The 19800-nt window shown below is 37.2% G+C and overlaps 1 protein-coding gene across 1 annotated transcript in view; it reads left to right on the top strand.

Moving 5' to 3' along the window:
* The window catches only part of edil3a (EGF like and discoidin domains 3a), a 132439-nt gene extending 112984 nt beyond the window's left edge, over window positions 1–19455 (top strand). Inside the window, exon 9 of the mRNA XM_088336362.1 lies at window positions 16219–19455. Coding sequence (XP_088192488.1) covers window positions 16219–16368 — 150 coding nt within the window. The 3' untranslated portion in view covers window positions 16369–19455. The remainder of the gene's footprint in view (window positions 1–16218) is intronic.
* The last annotated feature ends 345 nt before the right edge of the window (window positions 19456–19800 follow it).

The following is a 19800-nucleotide window of genomic DNA, read 5'->3' as shown; positions in this document are numbered from 1 at the left end:
GAGGACGCACATTTTTTATAAAAAAGTAAACACTTGTTTCTGTGTAGAGCAGGGGTGTCAAACTCATTTTAACTAGGGGGCCACACGATAGAAAGAACATTCTCTCGGGGGCCGAACAAGTAGTTTAGAGAGAAAGAAAAAGAGAGAGAAATAAGTGAGAGAAAGATGGGGAGAAAAAGAGAAAAGGTGGGACAAAGAAAGACAGAAAGGTAGAAAGGGAGACAGAAAGAGAGAGACAAAGAGAGAGAGAGAAAGAGAGAGAGAGAAAGAGACAGAGAGAAAAGAGAGAGAGAGAAAATGTGAGAAACAAAAGAGATACAAAGACATATATTGAGAGACAGGGACAGAAAGAGAGAGAAAGAAAGAAATCCCCAAAAACATGGAAAGAGAGAAAGAGAGACATGGATAAAAGAGAAGAAGAGAAAGAGAGAAAGGGAGAAAGAAAGAAGGGGAAAGCGAGAGAGAACGAAAGAAAAGAAAGAAAAAGAAAAAAGGAAGCGAGGGCAAAAGAAGTTAAAAAGAAACAGAGGGAGAAAAGACAAAAAGAAACAAAGAAAGAGAAAAGGAGAGACACAGAGAGTAAAATAGAGAGACAGAGAGTAATAGAAAAAGGGAGGAAAAGAGAGAGAGATTGAGAGTGAGATCGATAGATGTAGAGAGAGAGAGAGAGAGAGAGAGAGAGAGAGAGAGAGAGAGAGAGAGATACAAGTACAGCGTCTTTGTGAGAGGCACCTGGGTTTAGCAACATCAAGTGGACATATTTCAACCTGCAGCTCGTTTTTCTCTTGCACTTCTCTGAGAGTTGTCTCGCGGGCCGTATTCAATCTCTAACTGGGCCTGGTCCGGCCCACGGGCTGCCCAATGGACACCCATGGTGTCAAAGATTTGGCTCGTTTAGTGTAGCACCTTAGTTTATGGAATACCGTTAGCTTTCGTGTAGCCAGCTTAATTTACCACCACGGTTATTGTTTTTCCTTTTCGACCTGAAGTCTAGGATCCCCTTACCGGATTTTACGTCCCCAAAAGACATTTTAGGCCGATTCTCCACTTTCCACCTTCAGCGCCCTCCACTCAACAACGTTTTGTTTGTCTGTCCCGGACGTTGAAAGAGATAAAGGCCGTTTTCCGTCGGTTTGTAATCCACCTCCTTTTGTTTTGGCGATATACTTGAAAGCGGGACAAGGACAGCACTTTTAGCGCCACTGCGGGGAATGTCAATCAGTTCGTCCTCAGATGGAACCGGGGGACATTTCCACGAATGGGATTCTTCAAGGTGTTCTCCCCCCACCCGCTCCCCTTAAATGTCTATTAAGAGCAGAGGACACTTTTGACTGTCGGTCCGGTGTGTTTTGCACGTGTGGTGTCGGACGCTTGTAAATATTCTTCTCAGCTCCTGCAAGCTCCAGCTCAAGGCGGTTTGATGGAGATTTAGAGAGCGGCCGACGTCGGAATACAGATGCCTCTGCTGGCTGACTCGGTAGCTCGCCGGCGCTCGTATCCGGGTCTCTTTAAATCAGCGGTGGGCAACCTTTGGGAGTGGCGGGCCGCATTGAGTTTGATGATGTGGTTTCGTTATGTTTGTTTTTAAATACATTGGTTTCATTAAGTTGTTTTTTATTGCAAAATAATATAACAGGTCCCAGTTTTAAGCACTGGATTTGATATTTAGTTTTGTAGTATTACTGTACCTGTACGTTTTAGTTTTGTACGTTTTGATACATGGAGAGGATGAGACACTTGGAGAGGATGGATGAAGAGCGAATGTTGAAGAGGATCTACAGAGCAGAAGTCAATGGAAGGAGACCAAGAGGAAGGCCGCGATTGACGTGGATGGATGATGTTATGAGTGCACTAAAGGAAAGAGGTCTAAACCTAGTGAAAGCTAGAGCTATTGTTGGTGATAGGAATGAGTGGAGAGGTGTTGTAAAATGATAGTGGGATGTTTAGACGTGTTCTAAGGGATGGGCAGGGCTCCTGTATGATGCGGCAGGGGTAAACCAGCGAAAGCTGTCGGGCCCTGCTGTTGAACAAAAGAGTGTGTTGTGTCACCCTGACCCGAGTGACATGGCCGCTTTCTTGTGTCCCGTTTCATCTGGAGGGACGAAAGCATGACCAACTTAGGTGCCGAGGTGCCTAACTTGTTTGGGTGTTTGGGCATTTGAGTTGGCCATGGTGCAAAAATGTTTGTGTGTGTGTTTTTTGCTATTTTTTCCCTTTTATTTTCTTTGTTATTGTATGTGTTTGTCTTGCTGTCGGTCACCCCTCTTGAGGGATATGACCAAAGTAGATAGATAGAATGTCGTATTTCTGTAGTATCAATGTGGTTTTATTTTTGTAGTATTTCATAGTAGTATCTTTGTAGTATTTTTCGATTATTTACAATGTAGATTTTTTGGCGTGTATCTGTAATATATTTGTTGTAATATTATAGTTGTATTTGTGTAGTATTTCTGTCATAATATTTCTGCCGTAATATTTTTATAGTAATTCATAGTAATATATGTAGTATTTCTCTATTATTTCTATTGTAGATTTTTGGGGGTTTATCTGTGGTATATTTGTTGTAATATTATCTTCGTATTTTTCCTGTATTTTTGTCATAATATTTCTGCAGTAATATTTTTGTAGTATTTTCTTAGTCGTATCTTTGTAGTATTTCTCTATTATTTCCATCTTAGATTTTTGGGGGTGTATCTGTAGTGTGTATGTTGTAATATTGTAGTACTATTTTTGAAGTATATCTGTCATAATATTTCTGTAGTAGTATTTTTGTAGTATTCCTGTTGTTCTGTAGTTGTATTTTTTAATACTTCTGAAGTATTTCTGTAGTATTTCTTTAGTATTTCCAGCGTAGTATTTTTCATAGTTTTTCTGTAGTATTTTGTAATATTGCTGTTGCTGTATCATTGTAGTATTTTTGTTGTAATATTTTCGTAGTAATATTTTTGTGTTATAGAATTGCTTGAAGAGTATTTTTGTAATACTGTATTTCAATGGTATTTTTCTCTTCACGGAATGAAAGAAAAATGATGTAATGTATTAATATAAATAATATATTTGGTTGTCCGTAATGTTTGATCCCTTTTTCAAGCACACAATATGACATTTAGTTTTGTAGTATTTTACTAGTATTCATGTAGTGCTTTTGTTGTAGAAAACAAAAAGGCACATTTGGGAAAAATTGCCATTCTTTTTCTGTTGTTGTGCATGACTCACTACTCGTATATATGTATTTATATATACATTTGTATTGATATTTTTACCATTTTCGTTTGGTTGGCCGTATGAAAATGCCTGATGGGCCGCAAGTGGCCCGTGTCTGTAGTTTGCCTACCCATGCCTCAAAGGGACCAGAGGACACTTTTTCCTCTTGGTGACGGACATGACCTTTCTGTAACGATGGACTACATGGTCCTACCTTATAATCGGAATGCTGATCGATCAAGTCATGCTCCTGAATTTTCATTTGCATCGAGATGTTTGGAAGAATTTTCTGATTAAAGTTTGAGGCAAGACATTTGGTGTATTCCGTTTTTTAAATTTTGCTGTATTGCCTACCCCCCGTTCGTCATCATCATACTTTCTTGTTTTGTTCAGTTACAGTCATCTAATGGTCAAGCATCTCTTTTGTTGTCTCACTGTACTTTAACATTTGTGCTTAGTCAAAGTTCCAAAATATCCTGCATTAGTCTCTTTTATATTTTGTTCATTTAGAGTTGGTGTTCAAACATAAGCTGTGATGTCTTATTTGCACATGTTGTTCTTTTAGAGCTAGTGTTCTAACACATGTTGTGTTGTCTTCCTATCAGGTTTTATTCAGTTAGAGTTGGTTAGTGTTCCAGCATTTCCTGTGTTGTCCTACTATCTATTTTTGTTCAGTTACCGTTATTCAGTGTTCCAGCACTTATGTGTTGTATGTCTTTCATGTTCTTTTCAGTGAAAGTTAGCATTGGAAGATGATCATGCACTGTCTCTCTTCTGGAATTTGTTCAGTTAGAGAGTTAATGTTCCAACATATTGTTCATTAGCCAACTTTGATGGTTGGTTGGGTTAGAGTTAGTTTGTGTTCTAGACTATCCCGAGTTTTATTTCATGTGTTTGCTCACTGAGTTAGCAACATATTCATACATTCGCTCACTTCCATGTTTGGTTCAGTTAGAGTTAGTGTCCCCACATATCCTGCGTTGTCCCACTTTCATGTTTTGTTCGGTTGGAGATAGCTAGCAATTCATCATTATCTTGAATTGTCTCTCATTTATTTGTTGCTCAATTAGAGTCAGAATGCCAACATAATCTTGCATTTTCTCTTTTTCACGTTTTGCTCAGTTATTTAGTGTTTAAATATATCCCGCATTGTCTCTCTGATGTTTTGTTCACGTATTTAGTATTACAACAATATCCTATGTAGTCTCACTTTCACATTTTGTACGGTTAGTCAGTGTTCCAACATATCATCAATTGGCCTCTTTCATGTTCCGTTCATTAGAATTAGTGTTCCAACAGCTCCCACTTTTCATGTCTTTTTAGATTACAGATAGTTAGTGTGCCTGCGTTATTTTTCATGTTCTCATCGTCTTGGCAGTCTAGTTTTTGTTCTGTCCACGTTTCTTGTGCTGTCTTACCTTCATGCTATGCTGTGTTACAGCTGGTTGATGATGGAACCTAATGTAGTTGTTCTAATCACATGTTAATATGTTCTCTGCATTGTCTTCCTGTTTAGTTCAGTTAGAAGCAGTTGGTATTACTCTATATCCTACATTGTCTTGTTCGTTAAGATCTGGTTAGTGTTTAAACAAAATGTAGCATGGATTTACAGTCGAGTCGGCTTCAGAGTACATTTGATATCTTTGAATTCAGAAGATCCTCGTAAACTTTGTTGTTCTCTTCCTGTATACTATCCGATACCCGTTCCCTTTATGTAAATAAATCTTGTTTTGTATCTGCATTTATGAGATCCACTTTTTTGGCCTTGTTGGAACCTGAAAGATTTCTATTTCTGTTGAAAACAAAGCTTGGTTGCTCCAAAAGCCACCGCTCATTAAATTGCTCATTTTGCTCTTCCTGGATTCTCGAGAGGGAAATTTAGGATAATGAATTTCTGTTTGCGGTAGAACTTGAGTTAAAAATAAAAGTGGCAGACCTAGTATAACCTCAAAATTGGGTTTGAAATAACAACCTAAATTATTCTTTCTGAGGATACATAATGTTAAGCTCCTGTTAAAATGGACGGTGCGAACAATACTTGGAAGAAAAAGTTTTCAGTTCCACGATTTACAGTAGTCGATTTTTAAATCATCCATCCGGTCCTGATTACTGGAGATTGTCGATCCCCGGAGAAGAGATTGCAAATTGGTTTGCAATTAGGGATTAAATTCCGCCTGATTAAAGATACCTAGTGGGTGGATCGGAAGCTTCATTAGCAACATTTCATAACCTGAATTAAGCAGCAAATTCTGCTATTATAATAAGAAGCAAGAAGGATGAGTCACCACCGACATCTGGGACGGATGAGGTCGATAAAAGTCGGGTTTGCTTTGAAAGTTTTCTTTAATTCACATTTATGGTGTTAATAATTGGCTACGCTGCAAAAACATCAAATATTATCCCGTTAGCAGAAAATGTTTCTCTTTTCTGCTCAGAGGCCATATGGTAGAACCACTCACAGTCAAAACATATAAAAAAGTTGAATATTTCATTAAAAAAATTCTGAAAAGTTCACAAATGTATTAAAAAAGTAAAAATAATGATAAGTATTGAACAGTACGAAATAGTAATAAAAAGTAAAAGCAAAAGTACAGAAAATGGTAAAAGGCATGAAAAACAACTGATAATTATAGAAACATATGGAAACGTGTAAAAACATGCAGTTAAGTATGAAAAGGTACAGAAAAGTATACAAGGTAGGATAAAGTGCTGAAAAGTACTAAAAGAATTGAAATGTTAAAAAGTGAAATACAGAATGAAAAAGTATAGAAAAGTATAAACGTATACAAAAAGTACTAAAAAGTATGAAAACGAATTGGAATGTATGATCAAGTACTACATAGTATAAAAACATACTGAAATGTATGAAAACATATAAAAAGTAAAAAACTAGTGAAATGTTTTATGAATATTTGAAAAATATTGCAGGGTATAAAAAGTGCTGGAAAAGTAGAAAAAATAACTGATAATGAAAGGTTTTCAAAAGCACTGAAAAGTATACTTAGAAATGAAATGTAAAAGAGAGAAATATGGACGAAACAAGATAAAAATATACAAACAATACTGAAAAGTGTGAAAAATAATTGAAATGTTTGATTAAGTACCAAATGTATGAATAAGTACTGACAAGTATGAAAATGTATGAAAATAATTGAAAACATAAAAAGATCAGTATGAAAAAGTAGTGAAATGGACAACCTACTGTGAATGGTACATAAAAGCCACGGAATTCAGACTGTGAACACTTTTGCAACATTTAGTGAACATCTAAAACTGAAAGTCATTTTTTTCGACATGCGCCTGCATTTTTAACGTGCTACTCTCAGCGTTTTCTTGTGTCGCAGATTGAAACAGTTGTGGCCGTGATCCAGCCCGGGGGCCGTACATAACACACCCCTGGGTTGGATTGTTTTCAAAAAAGGAAAATCTATCCCATTTACAGAACAAGGGTTTTTTTTTGCGGATCTTCGCCTTTTGCCAGGGATTCTGGTCACTATTAACTGCTATAAGCGAGGGATTGCAGTAACTGCAACATGGTAATAACATAATAACGACATATTAATAACATAATACGTCTTTATATTAGAAATAATGATTACACAATAAAGTATTACAGTAATTACAACCGATAATACCATAATAGAAATATAGCTATTACAAGATAAATATTTACATTAGAAACATATTAATCACAATAAACAAGAGATTACAGTAATTACAACCTGGTAAAAACATAATAACGACAAGGTAATAACTTAACAAGTCTTTATATTACAAATGCATTAACCACAAAAAATGAAGGATAGATAGATATATAGATAGATACTTTATTCATCCCCGTAGGGAAATTCACAATTCCAGCAGTATCCTTTTGTTGCTTATTAACAGATTAATAGGATGGCTTTGGGGTGCTGTGTTGTAGTTTAGCAACAACGGAGTGGATGACGTCACTTGCTAGGCCAAAAGTTCGACGTCCCTGCAGCAGATGGAAATCTTTGTGCCGTGGGTTACACCACCTCGTGTTCACGTAAATACCGAGACCACCTCATCTCCGCTTCCCACAGGCTTTTGTGTCTCTGTCTCCACGTTAGCGTCCGGGATGCTAGACGTGAGCCACGTTTCCATAAAACACAGCAAACTGCACTCCATGTACGCTTTGATGTTTTTCACCAGCACAGCCAGTTTGTCGGTCTTATTTGGTAGAGAGTTCTCATTTACCATGATTACGGACGTACCGAAGGCTTATAACGCCGCTACCCGCTTAGCCTTCACCTTAGCTCCGGCTCTGCATCCACGGTAGGGCCCCCTCATCACGAGTTCTTCAGGGCAAGGAGTTGATTCCTCGAATAAAAAACCCATAACAATAAGATAGAAAGTAATCCAAAATGTAGTTGTCAGAGAGGACGAAAAAAAACAAAGATAGAAGTAGACTCTTAAAACAATAAATCACAAATAGAGCGAAATAACATGAAGCTGCTGGAATGGCTGCCGTTCGCAGCGGCGCCTATGATGTCTACAGTAATTTCAACTGATAATAACATAATGATAGCATAATAATAACAGGATAATTGTTTATATTAGAAACACATTACCACAATAAACAAGATATTACAGTAATTCCAACCTGTTAAAAACATAACAAAGACATAGTAATAACTTAATGTCTTTATGTTAGAAATATATGGACCACACTAAATGAAGGATTACAGTAATTACGACCTGGTAAGAACACAATAACATGGTAATAACATGATAGTCTTTATTTTTAAATTCATATGAAACTGTTTATTGTATTAAAAAAAACAAGCCATTAAATATTGCTTTACTTATCATTTGCGTGGTTCGTCCTCACTGATTCCCCATTTTTGCACAGCAGCAAATCACATCACATTCCAATTCCGCAGGCATAATCGTATGTTTTTAATTGGAATGATGCTATCCTTCACTGAAGATACCCCGTAGATTCATTTCCTCTTAATACATTTCATTCCACTGTCAATTAAGCGCTTACCAATGCAATGCTGCATCCTGAGTGTTTTGTAGCCATTAGTAGGGCCCCGCACTCTTGTTTAAAGCTTTATTGCAAGCAAAGTGATTCATAAATGAATAATTGGACTTCATTTGTTGCCTGGGTAGTTCAGTGTCGTCACATGATCATAATTTCCTACCAGAGTGCAGCTTAAAATGTTGAGTTGATTCGATTTGGACTGTAGCAAGCCAACAAAGACATATTTTGGCAGATACCTATGGATTTAGTTTTTCAGGAAAGAAATGAAAAGAGAAGGAGAAAGAATCAAGGACACTCTAGGCCAGCCATGTCAAACATGTGGTCCGTGGGCAAAACCCTGCCTGTTGAATGATTGAGACGCTGCCCTACCTACGAACGTTTGTAAGTTGAAATTGTTCGTAAGTTTCTTCAGTGGGATATTTTGTACGTTAACGTTTTATGAGTATGTTTAAGGCTTGTATAAGTAACCTGTATTGTTTTGTACTAAAAAATGTTTTAAAAAAAATCATAAAATAATATGCTCTATAAGGATAGATAAAGTTGAGTTTAACTTACTTTTGGAAGATGGACTTCAAGAGGTCTGTGGTAGAGAATGGACAAAAAAAAAAACATCCAACCACATCAAGCTTTCTTATTCCACTTTCATTTCAAAAGAAGCGGCTGGCCTCTTCTTTACACTTTACACCAACCATATTGAAAGGATGCACGAAATGTTAAAAAAGGTCAAAATTCTTAGCACGCTGGAGATTCAGTACAATATGTTTACATACGAACTAGGAAGAGGAAGCGGATTTCTTCTTCAGGTGGTTACTGGGTGACCTCTCACCGTACTCAGAAAAAGGTGCACAGAATACGAAATCAAACGTACAGCAATGTCCGGATATTTTTGACATCCCAAGAAAATGTTCGTATTTACTGGTTTTCATATGTCGAATGGTTGTAAGTAGTGGAGCGTCTGTATAATCCGGCCCGCCATATATTTCCGAGTATAGCAGAAAAAGAAGCGAGTCTCTAAGTCATTTAAAAGTTATGATATTTTTTAATAAATGCAAAAACATTTCTCTCGGCAGTGTTAAGTTTGTATAGCGTGGTGAGTCCAGGTTTAAAACTAAATTCACTCAAATATTATGTAAAACACATTCAATGCCAAACATGAAAATCCATTTTTACGATGTCTGTGAATATATGTGTTGTTTTGAATGGATCCGTTGTCATCTCTGAATATTATATATATAGCGTATGTTACTGTACTTATGTAGGCTGAATGATAAAGCATAATACTGAAAAACAAAGCTAACAATTAGCAGTTGACATTCCCTTACTGATCTGGCCCGCCTGAGGACATGAAGTCTGATGTGTGACATCCCTGGAGGCCGCGATTCCATAATCTACTGTGTCGTTGTTTCACCATACCTGCTCCTGCATGTTATAAAATTCGGGTGAAGAGTAAATTGGTGCTGTCAACTGATTTCCACCACATAGTTAGTTGGCTCCGATGGTGGGGGAAGATGCCGGTCCCACCCGGCAGGCCCGGGTGGGTTGTGATGGTCTGTTGTGAGCGTTTAGAAAAAGCTCCATTAAGAAAGAGTTTTAATTCCCACCTCTTAAAGAACTTCCTCCATGTTCTCTGCTTCTATCGTTAAGGTGGCGGTTCGGAGCTGTAGCCTTAAGGTAGTCTGTGCCAGTCATGGCGACAACCCTCAGACCCGTTGGTGGTCCACAGCTGTTTAGGGTAATCGTCAAGCTAAAAAAGGATTCTTATCAGGCCTTTTTGGCCTATGGGACTTCAGAAGCAGCTGGCAGATATTATCTGGCCAAGCGGAATGCAGCTTCAGTAGTCACGGAGGCAAAATCTGGGGCATGGGAGAAGTTTGGCGAGGCATTACAATACGATTTACAGATGGCAATCCACCATTCAGCATCTTATGGGGGGAAAGCGATGTGTCATCAACACTGCGTGTAGTGTAGATGGGGCGCTGCTGAAGCGGTGGGCAGAATACTTTGAAGACCTCCTCAATTCCATCAAAACGTCTCGCTGTGAGGAAGCATTTTTGGGGGACAGTGTGGTGGTTAAAAGGAGCCATGGTGACAAGGCTCCAGATGTGGATGAGATCCATCCAGAGTTTATTAAGGCTCTGAATGTTGTGGGCATGTAATATTTGAAATGCCTCCGCTGGATCACGTGGACAGCGAGGACTGTACCTCTGGATTTGCAGACTGGGGTGTTGGTCCCCCTTTTTAAAGAACTGATTGTATCGGCGACGTCGGCTCCGTGCGGGGAAGCGGCAGTCAAGCTAGCTTCGGCTCGGACGTGACTCGCCTTCACTCCCCGCAGCCGCTTTCTTTCCTGCTCGTCGACCGTTCGGCTTTTGGTTGACTCTGCGGCGTCGAATCGTCTCTTCGCTCGTTTGAGTGTGCTTCGTCAAGAGCGAGTCGCCATAACGCCAAAAGCGTGTCGCCACAACGTTAAAGATCGGCCATTGTTGACGCTGGCAAACATGGCGGCGCTACTTGTATAGCGACCAACAGTCGGGGAAACTAAGTCCGGCGAAAATAACAACTTGAGACTCAGAGGGCGATTGGGTGATGCGACCAGCGGACGGTGCCGTAAGAGGAACGTGAAATTTCAAGATGCCGAGCAGAGATAAAGAACTCGAGGAAATTAAAAAGTCACTCGGCTTTTTAATGGATAAAATGGATATCGTCACCAGACAACAAGACACAATTTTGAGTTTAATGGCAGAAATCAAAGACCTAAAAAACGAAAACATGGAGAAAGAAAAGAGGATTATTGCACTAGAAGGACGCGTAGCAGATCTGGAACAGTATACCAGGATAAATGACATCATTATCACCGGTCTGGATATCAAACCTCGGACCTATGCCAAGGCTGTGGCAAATACAAATATTGCAACAGATGCTGATGAGGATTCAGCTGAGCAACAGGTCATTGCTTTTATGAGTAAAAAAGGCATATCCATCAATGCTGAGGACATAGAAGCATGCCACCCATTAACAAGAGGTGACAACCGACCCAAGGCGACCATCGTAAGGTTTGTTAACAGAAAACGGAAACATGAAATCCTTAAGCAAGGAAAAAAACTAAAAGGGACTAATGTTTATTTAAATGAACACTTAAGCAAAAAAAACTCTGACATTGCAAGACAGGCTCGATTTTTGAGGAAAACGAACAAAATACAAGGAACATGGACTTCAAACTGCAGAGTATACATAAAGTTAAACGGCACTCCGGAACAAGCAAAAATATTATGGGTTCGAGAAATGCAGGAGCTGGACAGATTTGCCTGAAGTGTAACAATGGCATCCTGGACTGACAATATGGACACCCTTATTACAGATCACAATAAAAAAATCCATCATAAAATATTAGGCCATGATTTACCGGAACTGAGCATTGTTAATCACACTGACTCCAATAATTCAAGATTAGATGACTTCGATCCTGACCACAAATTCATATCAGCTAGCTCAGACAATTGCAAATATTATACTGGAAATGAATACAATACCTTTGTTAAATCTGAAGACAAATTCTCAATAATACACTTTAACAGTAGAAGTATGTACACAAATTTTGATGACATCACTGAGTACTTACAACAATTTGAGAACCCGTTTAGTGTTATTGCAGTTTCTGAAACGTGGTTCAGTGAGGGAAGGGGTGTAAATTTTGAATTAAATAATTATAATCTGAACTATGTAAATAGAACTAACAAAATAGGAGGTGGAGTAGCTATATATGTGCACAAAAGATTAAAATCGAAAATATTACAAAACATGTCATTTGTCATTGACGATTTACTTGAATGTATTACAATAGAAATTATAAATGAAAAAAGGAAAAATATCATAGTCAGTTGTGTGTATAGAACACCGGGCTCAAATCTGGAAACCTTCACAAACTGGGCTGAAAAAACATATTCAACAATAAGCGCCAAAACACTATTCATTTGTGGAGATTTCAACATCGATCTAATGAATCCAAACAACCATAAAAACATTGATGACTATATTAATATGATGTACAGTATGAGTTTGTACCCAACTATATTAAGGCCTAGTAGACTCACTTCACACAGTGCAACACTCATTGACAATATATTTACAAATAATATGGAATTTACAAATGTCAGCGGGTTACTGGTTTGTGATATTTCTGATCACCTACCAGTATTTACAGTATATGATGAAAAGGTTACTAGACAAGAATCAATTAAGGATTATGTTTACAAACGAGTTAGAACTGAAGCGACTATTATATCACTGTATGATGACTTAGTTAAACAAAACTGGAATGCTATATATGGTACAGATGATGTGGATGGTGCGTTTGACATATTTTTGGAAATATTCACCAACAAGTACAACAATAATAATAATAATTTCCTTGTATTGTCATTCTGTGTAACAATGTACACAGAACGAAATGTCGATTGCACCTGACCCGTTGTAGCGAGCCGATGCAGCCGCAGCCAACAGAGGGCGCCGCCGACCAAAATTGCCCAATGAGACAAATTAATATTAAGAATAAATCTGTAAATCATCCATGGATAACTAAGGGTTTACATAATGCTTGTAAGAAAAAAAACTACTTATATAGAAAATTTATTAAACTGAGAACTAAGGAAGCCGAAACCCGGTATAAAACGTATAAAAACAAATTGACAGGAATATTAAGAGCAAGCAAGAAATTATACTATACCAATTTATTACATCATAACAAAAGTAATATCAAAGGTATTTGGGATATATTAAATAGTATAATAAAAGGAAAGAATGTAAGCAATGCATATCCAAACTATTTTATTGATAAGAACAGTGAAAATTATAATTTAAATCAAGTTGTGGAGAATTTCAATAGTTATTTTGTAAATGTTGGACCAGAGCTCGCTGCAAATATCCCAGAGTGCAGTGGTAAACAATTTGAGTCACTAATAAAAATGAACTCCAAGACCATGTTTTTATCTGGGGTTACGGAATCAGAAATCTTAGACGTGGTTAACAACTGTAAAAACAAAACGTCTATGGATTGTTTTGACATCGATATGGTACTAATTAAGCAAATTATAAACAGCATTGTGAAACCATTGACCTACATCTGTAATCTATCATTTCTAACAGGCACATTTCCAAATCAAATGAAAATAGCAAAAGTTATACCAATATACAAAAATGGGAACAAGCACATTTTTACAAACTATAGACCGGTATCTCTGCTTCCTCAGTTCTCTAAAATATTAGAGAGACTTTACAATAATAGACTGGAACAATTTGTAGATAAACATAAATTGATTAATGAAAGTCAATATGGTTTTAGAGCAAACAGATCAGCAACAATGGCAATTATTGATGCAGTAGAAGAAATCACCCACAGTATAGAAAAGAAGAGATACGCAGTCGGGGTATTTATTGACTTAAAAAAAGCATTTGATACCATTAATCATAATATACTATTAAAAAAACTGGAAAGATATGGCATCAGGGGAGTGGCTTTGAAATGGATTCAAAGTTATTTGACGGGGAGGAAGCAATATGTAAAAATGGGAGAGTTTTCATCTGAATATTTGGACATCTGTTGTGGAGTACCACAGGGTTCTATCCTGGGACCAAAGCTATTTAATTTATATATTAACGATATTTTTAATGTTTCAAAACTATTGAAAATAGTAGTATTTGCAGATGACACTAACATTTTCTATTCAAATGATAACTATATGGATTTGGTAACCTGTATTAATCGTGAACTAATTAACCTAAAAGTATGGATGGATATAAATAAATTATCTTTAAATTTAAATAAAACCAAAGTAATATTCTTTGGTAATCGTAAGGCAAATCAAAATTTAGAAGTAAAAATGGATGGTGTCACAATAGACATTGTATCAGAAATTAAGTTTTTAGGGGTCATAATAGACAATAAACTAAGTTGGAAAACACACATCAGACACATACAAACAAAGGTATCTAAAAGCATTTCAATAATTAATAAAACCAAAGTTCTTTTACATTATAATGCATTGTATTTATTATATTGTTCTCTCGTTCTGCCATATTTAACATATGGTGCAGAAGTCTGGGGAAATAATTACAAAAGTTCACTACAGCCCCTTTTTATCCTTCAAAAACGTGCAATAAGAACCATACACAGGGTAGGATATCGGGATCATACCAATATTTTATTCATGCAGTCCAATTTATTGAAACTGGATGATTTAATAAAATTTTTCACTTCACAACTGTTATTTAAAGTCAACAAAAACATAGTGCCAGAAAACATACAAAGATTATTCACTCGGAAAGAGGGAAATTATAATTTAAGGGGCTGTCGTAAATTCATAATCCCAAAGGTGAGAACCACCAGGAGAAGTATGTGTGTGTCTGTGTGTGGAGTCAGACTTTGGAATAATTTGCAAAATGAAATCAAACAATGTCCAAATATCCATGTGTTCAAATTTAAATACAAAAAAGCATTACTGGCGAAATACAGAGATGAAGAAAATGGGATATGAGGGAGACTGGAAATACTGCACTTCAAACCATGGCTAACTTGTTGTTATTGTGCTATTATCACATCACAACTGTTATAAATATTGTGTTTATTTTTATTGATATTATCACTGGTGCCGCAGTGACATTATGCGCATTATGACGTTGAGGGATAGGTATTGCGAAGATTAGTGTATAAAATATGTGATTATTGTAACTTATAATTATTGATATCTGACCTATGTAATAAGTATATCCATGAGATTTTGTTGTATTGTACACAAGAGGGAGCTATCTATAAAATGTATTTAATAGGGAAGATAAAGGGGTAGGAAAAATAAGCATCTGCTTCTGACTACCCCTTTTCGAACATTTTGTGGGACATTATTTCGTTGTTGACTCATTGTTTTTGTCCTGTTTTTATTTTTATGTTCGAAATAAAATTTTCATTCATTCATTCATTCATTCAACTGGGACCGGAGAGTATCTTCCAACTCCACAGTAGACACACCTTTCACCCTCCCTGATTAAGTCCATTCAGGAATACTGGAGAAGAGGGTCCATCAGAAAGTCAAATCTTGGATTCAGGAAGAGCAGTGGTATTTCCATCCGTGAAACAGTAGACCAGCTCTATAGCCTCTGCGGGGTCCTTGGGGGTGCACTGGGGTTTGCCCAGTCAGTCTACATGTGTTTGGTGGATTTGGGAAAGGCATTTGTTCCTCTGGGATCCCTGTGGAAGGTACTTCGGAGTACGGTGTACCAGATAGTCATATCGGGGCTGTTTGGTCCCTGTATGACTGATGCTAGAGTTTGGTCCTCCAGTCGTAAGAAGGATTAGTTTTCAGTGGGAGTAAACTCCGGCGAGGCCCTTTGTCATTGATTTTTACAGAACTTTTTATGTACAGAATTCCTAGCCACAGCCAAGGTGTGGGAGGGGTCCAGTTTGTGGGCCTCAGCATAGCGTATTTGCTTTTTGCAGATCATGTGTTGCTGTTGGCTTCCTCAAGCCGTGATCTTCAGCGTCCTCTGTTGCATCCCGAACCTGATAATAATTCACAAAGAACCCGCCGGTGATAAGCCTTTTTTTGTGCTCTTCTGACTTTCCCCAGAGTCCCATTTATTTTTTTAACTCGTTTCAACGTAAGGACACGCTAAAAGCTAGCTATCGCCATTCTAATTGGTTTGTTTTGGTGGCCACATTGACTCGTGCGGTGCTCTTTGACTGAAAGCATACACAAAACTTAAAGCCTGTCACAGTCACGCACACAGGCAGTCACACCCACCACGCACTCACACAAACTTCCATTCTGATAGCATTGTCTGTGTGCTGTCTGCTCAGATACATTGATATCAATGAAAATAAAGACATTCAGAATTCACCATAGCAATGGATTTCTCTTTATATTAGCATGACATGCAATATCACCAGTGTAAAATTGTATTTTATGCAGCGTTTTTGAGTACCTATAGACCTTATTTTTTTTCTGCTGCTTTCGCAGGTCTTTCAAGGGAACTTCGACAACGACACGCACAGAAAGAACGTGATCGAGCCGCCTATCTCGGCCCGCTTCATACGAATCCTACCCTGGTCGTGGTACGGCAGGATCACTCTTCGCGCCGAAGTACTCGGATGCGCTTTGGAGGAGTGACGCTCCTTTTTAAGTTTAGAGCGCCCTACGTCACCTAGTGGTGGAAAAACAAACTGTGCAAGCTGTAAAAACATATTTTTTTGTGTATGATTCTTACTATGATTTGATGCTTTGACTTTTTTCTTTCTTTACTGCGTGAGATTTTCTTCTTCTTTGTATTGTTTTAAAAGACTGTAAAATACTTAAGTGGTGGGGGGATATTACTGTGGATATGCCATGCGAGCTATTGTACAGAGTCACTTTTTAAACAAAGTGTCGGCCATTTTGCTCTTGCACTAGGGATGCACGATAACCTTTTTTTTCATACCGATACTGGTACCTTCTAATAACCACCATAATAATCATTGTCTATATGTATATATATATATTTTCTACTTGGTAATAATGGCAGCAATTGCTCCATTTTTTTTTCTTTTTGATTTATATTTTGTTGATTTTAATTCAATTACATATAATAATATACATTAATAATTATACTATATGATAAATACCGTATTTTTACATATTTAATTAAAAATCTCACTACAATTAAAAAACACCTTAATATAATGATCGAGCATTATTTTCAGGTTAATTTTTAGGTTTTTACGGGAAAAAACTGTTAAAATATAGACAAATTACATAAAATGTTTGTAACATTGCAGAAAGAAATAAAGTAGCAATCAAACTGTCAATCAACTTATTTGTAGAGTTCAACATTTTCAGTACAAAAGTTAAGGACCATATGATTTATTTTCTATTTCAGTAAATGTCATCGTAATCGTGTATTTAGTAATTTGCTATAAAAATGTATAGTACACTATAGACTATTCTTAGAATTTGGTCTGTATTAATATTATAGCAGTCCTCTGATCGGTTTGAGTGAACTGGCACAAAATGATGTCTGAATTCTGCAAAGTATGTATTTATTGTTGAAATTATTATTGGGGGAAAAAAATCACAGGATGCTACGTCAAACTGCAAAATGAAGTTGGAATACTGTTCTTGAAAATGGACAATGCTGATATCAAAAATCTCTTCGATAATTATCGTGCATCCCTAATTAGCACACACACACGCGCGCACACACACACACACACACACACACACACACACACACACACACGTCATCAAATATGTGAGGCCATGTTTTCATCTTGTATTAAATGTAAAAGATTAGGAAATTGCATGGCAAGTTAATAAAAGGACTGCTTACTACCACAAGTCTATCAAAATATTTTTTTTTTCAAAAAAAATTGTGAAAATGCTTAATATTGATTGCAAGTCACTTCAGTTTTTTTATGCAGCACTGACGCAACACGGTCGCAAGTTTTCATATTTTATATCATTGTTTTTTTTTATGTATTTAAATTCCTGTGTCTGTCTCCGTATTTTATAAATCCGTTGATTTATTAAAAGCTCAGGATATATTGTATCTTATTAATAATACGCCATTGAACATGGTTTATTTTAATTGTTAGTCCAATAAGTCAATTTTCCTTATTATGTTAAAAAAATAAAATTTTTATGAATGTGTTGACATGACACATTGACTGAAATCAATGCTAATCCTCCATTTTTCATGAGTCTTATAAGTAGCAGGAGAGTTTAGGTTGGAGCTAGGGTTTGGGTTGGAGCTAGGGCTTGAATTAGGGTTGGCGCTAGGGTTAGGATTAGGGTTGGAGCTAATGTTAGGGTTAAAACTACAGTAAGAGCTAGGATTGTAGCTATGGTTAGGATTTAAATTAAGGCCGTGGTTAGGGTAACACGAAGGGGTAGAATTGGAGCAACGGTTAAGGTTAGGTTCGGAGTTTGGGTTAGTGTTGGAGCTAGGGTCTGAATTAGGGTTGAAACTATGGTGAGGGTTGGAGCTGGGTTAAGGTTAAAGCTAGGGTAGGAGCTGTAACTAAGATTAGGGTTGAAGTTAGGGTTGTCGTTAGATTTACAGGGAAAAAAAAGACCAGGCGCTAGGGTTACGCTTGTGTTGAAGCTAAAGTTGGGGTTGGAGTTACTGCTATTGCCTACTAATTGGTTGTGGTTTATGATCGTCTCAAGTTGCTATTGTTGTCTCTTTATTAGAATATTTGAAATTTAAGAGAGAAATGTAGGAGAAAAAACTCTCTACTGCTGCATAACTGATCAAATGAAAAATACATAAAGCTTTTCACGCAACTCAAAGGGCTGTATAAAAACATTCAATGTACCATAAAAATATTTATGAAACAATAAAAAGAGTTCGGTAAAATAAGACGGACCATTGCAGCGATTTCAAAACTGCTGCTTAATTCTAAAACAGCTCTAGTCTGTTGTATTGTTGAATCCCAAGCAAGGCATTGCAATAGTCAGATTATAGTTAAAGTTTGGACCCAGGGATAGGGTTGTATCAAGAGCTAAGTTTGAAATTAGGATGAGGTTTGGGGAGCTATGTTCAGGGTTAAAGAAAGGTTTAGGGTTAGGGTCAGAGCTCGAGTAACAATTGAAGTTAGGGTTGGAGCTAAGGTTGGATTTGGAGTTAGGCTTATGGTTGATCAAATCTAAATGAGAGGAGATAAAAGCATGTGTCAACACCTAAGAATTCATTGGCAGAATCTGAATATGTACTTTAAATGGAAAAAGGATACTTACTTTATTACTCCAAGCTCACTCTGTCTGTCATACTCTTAGCACTTCAACTCAAGGAAGAAAGCCTTTGTCCAAATGAGAAATTAATTGCAAAAAGTTAAAGTTGTATAATATTGTGTACATTAGATGCCATAGACATCCTCTTCATGAAAAGTCAATCAGATATAAACAAATCATGTCCTTTTTTTTCATTTAGAGAAATCTGTCTCTGATTTGCATGATGAGTTTAAACTGTACAGGCGAATAACATTCATCTCCACATTGAACTTTTGTTTTGAATTCATCACTGGTTGTCTACAAAGGGGTTGGAAGAGATAGTCATCTTGTCACTTGAGTGTCCAACTAGAAAAAAAAATACAATGAAGGACAACTTCTGGTCTGGTTCAAACCAGATAAAAGGACACTAAATTGTGTGTAGAGTCAAAAAAAATGCTTCAACTCCTAAATTAAATTCCGTTTGACAAATAAAAATGTATCTGTAAAAGAGTAGTGGTTGTTTTTATTTCTCAATCAACCTATGAGCTCACTTTTTAAAAGAAAAATATATGTACAGGCAGGCAGCACGGCGGCGCAGTGGTTAGCGCTTGTGCGGCACAGTTCATGTCATGGGAACCTGTCGTGGGTTCAAATCCAGCTCCAGACTTCCTGTGCGGAGTTTGTATGTTCTCCCCGTGCTTGCGTGGGTTTCCTCCGGGCACTCCGGTTTCCTCCCACGTTCCAAAAACATGCATTTCAGGTGGATTGGCCGGTCCAAATTGTCCCTAGGTGTGAATGAGCGAATGAGTTGTCTGTCCCTGTGTGCCCTGCGATTGGCTGGCAGTTCAGGGTGTC

This window comes from Urocampus carinirostris, chromosome 5 (genome assembly GCF_059441175.1).
Source record: "Urocampus carinirostris isolate Australia breed hairy pipefish chromosome 5, RoL_Ucar_1.0, whole genome shotgun sequence".
Taxonomy (NCBI): domain Eukaryota; kingdom Metazoa; phylum Chordata; class Actinopteri; order Syngnathiformes; family Syngnathidae; genus Urocampus; species Urocampus carinirostris.
Note: the sequence above shows the minus strand (reverse complement) of the source record. Positions and strands in the feature narration are given on the sequence as shown.